The 8,958-nt window shown below is 44.4% G+C and overlaps 1 protein-coding gene across 1 annotated transcript; it reads left to right on the top strand.

Moving 5' to 3' along the window:
• The first annotated feature begins 416 nt into the window (after nucleotides 1-416).
• Nucleotides 417-7,587, top strand: LOC143784523 (mpv17-like protein 2). The gene is made up of 6 exons (XM_077272866.1): nucleotides 417-541; nucleotides 2,684-2,926; nucleotides 3,748-3,905; nucleotides 5,480-5,556; nucleotides 5,631-5,759; nucleotides 6,396-7,587. Exons 1-6 carry the CDS (start codon nucleotides 480-482, stop codon nucleotides 6,465-6,467), a joined length of 741 nt encoding a protein of 246 aa, XP_077128981.1. The 5' UTR covers nucleotides 417-479; the 3' UTR covers nucleotides 6,468-7,587.
• The last annotated feature ends 1,371 nt before the right edge of the window (nucleotides 7,588-8,958 follow it).

Raw genomic sequence — 8,958 nt, 5'->3', positions numbered from 1 at the left:
TCTGCCCATAGTGACCAACCATATTCTGGCTCGTTATACAAAAGTGTCGGCCATAAAGATTCCTACTGTCATTCACTTTTTCCTCATAGATTTGCATGGAATCCATAGGTACAGTACTGTGTAACCCTTCATGTACCATTGTTGCACCAGGACGCACAGTACAGCTGTACAGCAGGCTATGGACGCCATTTTATGGCTCCTTGTAATAGAGAAACACTACCATATGCCCGAGGACAATGGCTGACGGGAATGGAGTGCCGCAGAATTATAGGTTACTATGGGCAACGTCAGTTTCCCTAGTTTCATGCCTTCGTATGTCTCACTCTAAATCCCATTCACCAGCAGGGGGCGACCTACTCCATCTCACCGCCGTATCACCAGGCGCCAACCCGTATTCCCGGTGACGTCACAAAGGCCACAGCCGGAAATGACTAAACTTAAGGGCACATGACTGAACTAAAAATGGCGACTGTAGCTTCATGACCGTTCTACTGTCACTTCTGGAGAGAAGGGGCCCTGGGAAAGGTTTTATTGCGGAAGGGTTAGTATATAGCCACGGGATTAGTAACCGTGTGTCACTGTCACACCAGTGAGCGCTGAGTTGGGACCTGGAGCAGTGCGGACTGTTGTCACGTGATTTTCACCCTTACCCACGCACAGCTGACAGCGGGTTTAACCCATTGTGTTCCCACACAGGTTGGCACTATCGATGTGGAAAGCGCTAGCCAGGACCTTCCATTGTGCCATCTGGGAAATCATATATACAGCAGCTCCCCCCACACAGCTGTCAGTCCCCAGCAGCTCCCCCCACACAGCTGTCAGTCCACAGCAGCTGTCCCCACACAGCTGACCGTCAGTCCACAGCAGCTGTCCCCACACAGCTGACCGTCAGTCCACAGAAGCTGTCCCCACACAGCTGACCGTCAGTCCCCAGCAGCTCCCCCCACACAGCTGACCGTCAGTCCACAGCAGCTGTCCCCACACAGCTGACCGTCAGTCCACAGCAGCTGTCCCCACACAGCTGACCGTCAGTCCACAGCAGCTCCCTCCCCCCACACAGCTGACCGTCAGCCCCCAGTAGCTCCAACCCACAGCTGACCCTCATTCCCTAGCATCTCCCCCACACAGCTGACCGTCCGCCCCCAGCAGCTCCCCCCACACAGCTGGCAGTCAGTTCCCAGCAGCTCCCCCCCACACAGCTAACCGGTAGCCCTCAGTAGCTCCCCCCCACACAGCTGACAGTCAGTCCCCAGCAGCTCCCCCCACACAGTTGACCGTCGGTCCCCAGCAGCTCCCCCCACACAGCTGACCGTCGGTCCCCAGCAGCTCCCCCCACACAGCTGACTATCCGCCCCCAGCAGCTCCCCCCACACAGCTGACCGTCAGTCCCCAGCAGCTCCCCCCACACAGCTGACCGTCAGTCCCCAGCAGCTCCCCCCACACAGCTGACCGTCAGTCCCCAGCAGCTCCCCCCACACAGCTGACCGTCAGTCCCCAGCAGCTCCCCCCACATCGCTGACCGTCAGTCCCCAGCAGCTCCCCCCACACAGCTGACCGTCAGTCCCCAGCAGCTCCCCCCACACAGCTGACCGTCAGTCCCCAGCAGCTCCCCCCACATCGCTGACCGTCAGTCCCCAGCAGCTCCCCCCACACAGCTGACCGTCGGTCCCCAGCAGCTCCCCCCACATAGCTGACCGTCAGTCCACAGCAGCTCCCCCCACACAGCTGACCGTCGGTCCCCAGCAGCTCCCCCCACATCGCTGACCGTCAGTCCGCAGCAGCTCCCCCCCACACAGCTGTCAGCCCACACAGATGACTGTCAGTCCGCAGGTTCTGGTCACTCACAACCTGAATCCAATGCAAATCCACAGCTGATGTTTCCACGCTGACCCCACCCCCGTGCCATAGGGATACGAATACCGATGAGACCTGTGGCTGTAAGTGTGCAGTGATTTCCTGCATGTGTGATTGCAGGGATCCATTTCCACACATTGTCTGCAAGAGTGTAGCGGATATAGCCCCAAAATATGTTCTATACCCCATGTGACATCATGGCCTTAAAGGGGTTGTCTCATGAAAATGAGTTATCGCCTATCCATAGAGGATCACTTGCTGATCAGTGGGCTTCTGACACTCTGATCGGCAGAACAACAAACTTTTGTCCCCATGGAGTGCTAGTGTGTATACTCCACCACAGATCCATTTCTTTCCTTCGGGGCTGCCGAGCATTACTATCAGCTTTTTCTGGGGGTTCCACAGAAATGGAGCCGTGGTCAGGTGTCCGACGTGCATTCTTGTATTGGAGATACAAATTTTTTAATATGTCGGACCGCCACCAATCTGCAAGATATCACTTAAGGTGGACAACCGCTTTAAAGCAGCCCAGTCTGTTTTCTGCGTAACTGCAGCCATGACGTTGGGTGGAGGGAGATGCTGTGTTACTGGGTATATTCATTGTAGTAGGACTCTGCCATACCTTCACATCCAGATTTGGGGACTAGTGATCTGGTCTGATATAACTATTATGAGGAGAGTAGGGGGTCTTCTCATCAGTGAATGTAATACATCTATATTCTGCAGGGGGCACACTCCCAGTGCTGTTGTCTCAGGACTTCCTAAAGCCATATGCGACTCTTCCACACCTCGGACTCCAGGTTAATAGGACTGCGTTTTCTTCCTCCAGGTGTACGTTGCTGCTTCTTTCTACATGCCATCTTGTTGGCTGCTGTCTGGTCATGTCTCGCCAGGGTAGGGTCATATTGAACTGTGTTGCAGGCTGTTGGCGAAAGATGTTTAATTCCCACAATTTGCTGGTGACTAACACAGTGAGTTCTGGGATACTGCTCAGCATCGGAGACATCATTCAACAGACTCGAGAGGTCAGGACAGACCCAACGAGAAGGCGAGATTGGCTGCGGACAGGTAGGTACAGAGAAGTGCAACCACTGTGTGCTAGATCTATATCTGCGAGCTAGAATGGCAGTATGAGCAGACATGTGCTACCATTGTGTACGAGATATATGTGCTAGAATGTCTGCTCATACTGCTATATGTGCCACTATTGTGTGCTACATCCGCCAGCTAGAATGTCTTCTCGTACTTCCATATGTGCCACCATTGTGTGCTGGATCCGTGAGCTAAAATTCCTCCTCATACTGCCATACATGCCACCATTTGTGTGCTAGAACGCCTGCTCATACTGTCATACAATGTACACAAGGTGGCTCCATTCACATCTTCCTCCAAGTACCATTTTAGAACTGGATTTCATGTGGAAAAAGGCAGATAAAACAGATGAAAACCTTAATTTTCAAAGCTTCACTTATGTCCCACTGACAGCTCCATTCTTGGCAATCAACGTACTGAGTTGAAAACGGGGAAGAGTGCTTGCCGTGAAGAAATATAACCAGTGATGTGTGAAGGGGCCTAGCTGACTGTCTCATTTCAGTAGTTGAGGGCAGTACTGTGGAGTCAGCGTTGATATAAAAAGGTCCGACTCAGACTCCTAAGATATATAATAAACTGGGTACAGTAGTACAATGCCATATGTGCTGAATATTATCATAATAATTTTGGAAAGTTATGAAATGTCCAATAAATGTCTCTTCTGTTCCTGATCTAAGCCTTTAGTTGAGATGAGTCTGTGCTGCCCTTTATGTACTATATATCCCATTATATTCCTTTTGTATTATTGGATTGATCTTTAGCAATTATTTTTTATCTTAATATTCCTGTGTACGCAGGTAGGATGTTTATCATTGGCAACTGTTTTGGCCCACTGGATCATTACTGGTATATTTGGCTGGATCGCCTTTTACCGAGAGCAACAGTGCAAGTGGTAGTGAAGAAAGTTCTGCTTGAACAAATCGTGGTATCCCCTATTTTGGGAGTGCTGTTTTTTGTTGGTAAGAATACATTCAAGTTTCAAGGAAAGTGCAGCAGGTCTTTAAAACCAATTAAAGTATACCACTCTGAATGTCACCTAAAGGCCTTTGTAAAGAGTTGGCAAGGAGCAATCTGTCACAACTACCAAAAAAAAAAGAATCTGCAGGATAATAGCGTTACCCAATGTGACAAGATCTCTTTAATATGTAAAGTGCAAATTCCGAATAATCAAGTAAGCTGCATAAACATAATGTTAGTTATTCAGATGAACATAAACAGTATTATTACATGTTTTCTACGCTATCTTCAGAAACCACTTTGAACCGCCCAAAGACTTCAAACTTCGTGTGATCCAAAATTCTACTTTGACTATTGTACGAGAGCGCAAAGCCAGGTGTTAGACACAGCAGAGCTCTCCTTTAAGAAGGCACAGATGGCTTATTACCATCTCTGCCTTCTCAAATGGTTACTGTTTATAGAGTAATAGTAAGATCTGTCGGCGCTGTCTAAACAGACCCAGCAGTCATGTGAATGCTTGGTGTTGGGAGGGAGCATGAGCTGCTGGGTCCTAAGAGACCCAGTCAGCTCTGCTATGGACTCAGAAGGTTGCATTTCCACTGTAACTGGGGCTACTATACCAGTTACAGGGGATGTATGATATGAAAAATAGTATTTAAATAGTGAAATGCCTCCAAAGGTTTTTTATGACTCAGTATGTGAAATAAATGATAAATAAAAAGCAGGAAAAAAGAGTTACCCTGCCTCTATAAAAAAAACAAAAAAAAAAACTATTTGATAAAAATAATTGTTACAGAAAGGGGAACTTTTTAAAATGTATTTTAGTGGTCCTTTGTAGCTATAAAAATAAAACGCGAACAACACATTTATTTCCCGAAAAAAGGATAAAAAAAAAAAAAGAGTATGACAAAACCATAAAGGTGAAGTCACATATATCACAAAAAAAAGAGCTCTTTAAACTGCTTGTGCAAGAAAAAAAAAGGAAAATGTTCCTGGTCAGGAATGGGCGAAAATGGGACGATATTCAACTGGTTTTGATGTACAGGACCTTTTTCTTCTTTTGTTGGTTTTGAGCTACAGGTCTTCAAAACTGTAGTGGGCCAGAACAATGTGTGTTCATAGACACAGAATTTCCCTTACACGCCATAAAAAAATATTAGCGCAAAGCTTACATAAAAAGACGTAGGGGGATGTATTAAATAAAACTGTACTGGGATTTCAAAAAATCACAGATTAGGGACTAGTGTAGATTTGAGTTTTTGTTTCCTAATAAATTCTGGGGATTTTTTTCTGGCTAACCTGATAATTAAGGTGTATGAAACACCAGTCTTAATAAATTCTCTGTGTTTAGTAAACAGTTTACTATTTTCTTCAGCATAAAAGAGATGAGGACTATTGTCTGACCTAAAATGACAAGTCTGCAGTCACTCTATTTGGCTGCAGACTTGTGAATCCTCCCAGTGCACACATTTCGGGCCAGGAGCATTCACAAGTCTGCAGTCACATATTGTGACTTCAGACTTGTCATTTTAGACCGGACAACCCCTTTAATAAAATCTTTCATTTTCCATGATAGGAGTTGGCTCAATGGAAGGGCAAAGTATCAGGAACAGTTGGGCAGAATTTAAAGGCAAATTTTGGGAAATGTACAAGGTGAGTTCGGATCTGTACAATGACAATGTAATTTTCTGGGGTTATGCCGCCTAGAACTGTGTTGTCTTTTTCAGACAGAATGGTGTGTATGGCCACCGGCTCAACTGATAAATTTCTACTACTTACCGACTAAGTACCGTGTAATGTATGTGAATGTCCTCACACTGGGCTGGGATGTCTACCTCTCCTACCTTAAACACAGGGTAAGATGTCCTTTAGGGTAGGTTCACCGGACCGTAAAAAAAAAATCGGTCTGATTTTCATCCAGTAAAGTGGTGCTGTGTTTTTCCCATTTGTTATTCGTGTGCAGTCCATATACAATCTGTTTGTAAGTCAGCAGCTATTATCCACTTACAATTTCCTATGTAACAGAATTGCTTTACATACAAATTCTGTACTGTGGCTCCATATGGCATTCAATTTTTTTTTTTTTTGCGCTCCCATAGAATTGAATTTTTTTTTTTTTTCATGGACAAGCACTTGGACTGAACATACGGTCGTACTAACAAGACTTTACATGGAGAAAAGATCAATTTACCTCAATAGCACTTAAAAAAGCACTTACCATAAAACCAACTAACATACCATGAGTGCTAAATGACCCATTTTAATTAAGCAGGCTCCAAGCAGCTTTAAAGGGAATGTCCACTACTATGATATTCTATCATTACATGCACAGATCCCAGTATCCCTCCAGTGATCTTGTCTCAGGCTAATATACGGTAATAGAATCCACATTAAATATATGGAAAGGAGAGTTTGTCCTGATCACTATTTGATAAAAATATTGAATAGAATAAAATCTAAGTTGTTATTGACTGATATTTTTATTCAATCAGGCGCCTGGTGAGCAGATATGTAATTCTAAACCAATGCTGATCGATTGGAAGTCAATGGATGGAAAAAAATAGCGTGACCCTATCTGGGAAAAGAAGCTTTGCAAAATTATATGATACACTTTGTTTTCAGGTTCTTTATTGCCGTATCTCTGTTACATTAGTTTTAAGTTACCCCATGGAAACGCGTCTTTTTATTGTTTGTAGCAATTAGAAAATCCTTCTTTTTCCCTTTTTATTATTTTAGTGTCACGTTTGGTGACTGCTTTACCAATCCCATTTTCAACAGTTGTTTGCAGTCATTGAATGAGGGTCTCCGTACATGTTAGAAAGCTGTTCAGAGAGTAGCTCCCCCCATGGAAAGGAGTGTTCTGGTGATCTCCAGGCAGAACAAAAGGATCGGCTGCTGAAATTCAGCAGGCCAGACCACTCTCTCTGCTGACATCTGTCATGTGAGAGGCTACAATACATACAAGAGCTTCTCACAAAATTAGAATATCATCAAAATGTTAATTTATTTCAGTTCTTCTGTACAAAAAGTGAAACTCCTATATTATATAGAGTCATTACAAACCGAGTGATCTATTTCAAGTGTTAATTTCTGTTAACCCCTTAATCCCATATGACGTACTATCCCGTCGAGGTGACCTGGAACTTATTTCCCAGTGACGGGATAGTACATCATATGCGATCGGCCGCGCATATTTTTTTTCTATAAAATAGTTTTTATCGTATGAAAGCGCCAAAACATAAAAAAATGCTATAAATGAGGTATCGCTGTAATCGTACTATCCCGAAGAATAAAACTGCTTTATCAATTTTACCAAACGTGGAATGGTATAAACACACCCCCAAAAAGAAATTCATGAATAGCTGGTTTTTGGTCATCCTGCCTCACAAAAATCGGAATAAAAAGCAATCTAAAAATGTCACATGCCCAAAAATGGTACCAATAAAAACGTCAACTTGTCCCGCAAAAACAAGACCTCACACGACTCTGTGGACCAAAATATGGAAAAATTATAGCTCTCAAAATGTGGAGACGCAAAAACTATTCTTTGCAATAAAAAGCGTCTTTTAGTGTGTGACTGCTGCCAATCACAAAAACCTGCAAAAAAAACCCGCTATAAATAGTAAATCAAACCCTCCTTCCTGACCCCCTTAGTTAGGGAAAAATAATAAAATACATTTTTTTAATTTCCATTTTCTCATTAGGGTTGGGGCTAGGGTTAGGATTAGGGTTTGGGTTAGGGCTGCAGTTAGGGTTGGGGCTAAAGTTAGGGTTGGGGCTAAAGTTAGGGTTTGGATTACATTTACGGTTGGGATTAGGGTTAGGGGTGTGGTTAGGGTTATGGTTGGGATTAGGGTTAGGGGTGTGTTGGAGTTAGAGGTGTGGTTAGGGTTGAGATTAGGGTTAGGGGTGTGTTTGGGGTTAGGGGCATGTTCGGGTTAGGGGTGTGGTTAGGGTTATGGGAAGAGTTGGGATTAGGGTTAGGGGTGTGTTTGGGTTAAGGTTTCAGTTATAATTGGGGGCTTCCACTGTTTAGGCACATCAAGGGCTCTCCAGATCGGACATGGCGTCCGATCTCAATTCCAGCCAATTCTGCGTTGAAAAAGTAAAACAGTGCTCCTTCCCTTCTGAGCTCTCCCATGCGCCCAAACGGGTTTACCCCAACATATGGGGCATCAGCGTACTCAGGACAAATTGGACAACAACTTTTGGGGTCCACTTTCTCTTGTTACCCTTGGGAAAATAAAAATTTGGGGGGCTAAAAAAACAATTTTGTGGGAAAACTTTTATTTTCACAGCTCTGCGTTATAAACTGTAGTGAAACACTTGGGTGTTTTAAAGCTCTCACAACACATCTAGATAAGTTCCTTGGGGGGGTCTAGTTTCCAATATGGGGTCACTTGTGGGGGGCTTCTACTGTTTAGGTACATCAGGGACTGTGCAAATGCAATGTGACGCCTGCAGACCAATCCATCTAAGTCTGCATTCCAAACGGCGCTCCTTCCCTTCTGAGCTCTGCCATGCACCCAAACGGTGGTTCCAATTTCAACTGTTACCCTTGGGAAAATAGAAAACTGAGGGCTAAAAAATAATTTTTGTGGAAAAAATATATATATTTTTTTTATTTTCACGGCTCTGCGTTATAAACTGTAGTGAAACACTTGGGGGTTCAAAGCTCTCACAACACATCTAGATAAGTTCCTTAGGGGGTCTTCTTTCCAAAATGGTGTCGCTTGTGGGGGGTTTCAATGTTTAGGTACATCAGGGGCTCTCCAAACGCGACATGGTGTCTCATCTCAATTCCAGTCAATTTTGCATTGAAAAGTCAATCGGCGCTCCTTCCCTTCTGAGCTCTGCCATGCGCCCAAACAGTGGTTTACCCCCACATGTCGGGTATCAGCGTACTCAAGACAAATTGGACAACAACTTTTGGGGTCCAATTTTTTCTCTTACCCTTGGGAAAATAAAAAAATGGGGGCGAAAAGATCATTTTTGTGAAAAAATATGATTTTTTTTATTTTTACGGCTCTACATTATAAACTTCTGTGAAGCACT

The sequence above is a fragment of the Ranitomeya variabilis genome, chromosome 1, assembly GCF_051348905.1.
Source record: "Ranitomeya variabilis isolate aRanVar5 chromosome 1, aRanVar5.hap1, whole genome shotgun sequence".
In the NCBI taxonomy this organism is placed as follows: Eukaryota; Metazoa; Chordata; class Amphibia; order Anura; family Dendrobatidae; genus Ranitomeya; species Ranitomeya variabilis.
The sequence above is the reverse complement of the archived record's forward strand: the minus strand, read 5'-3'. Positions and strand labels throughout refer to the sequence as shown.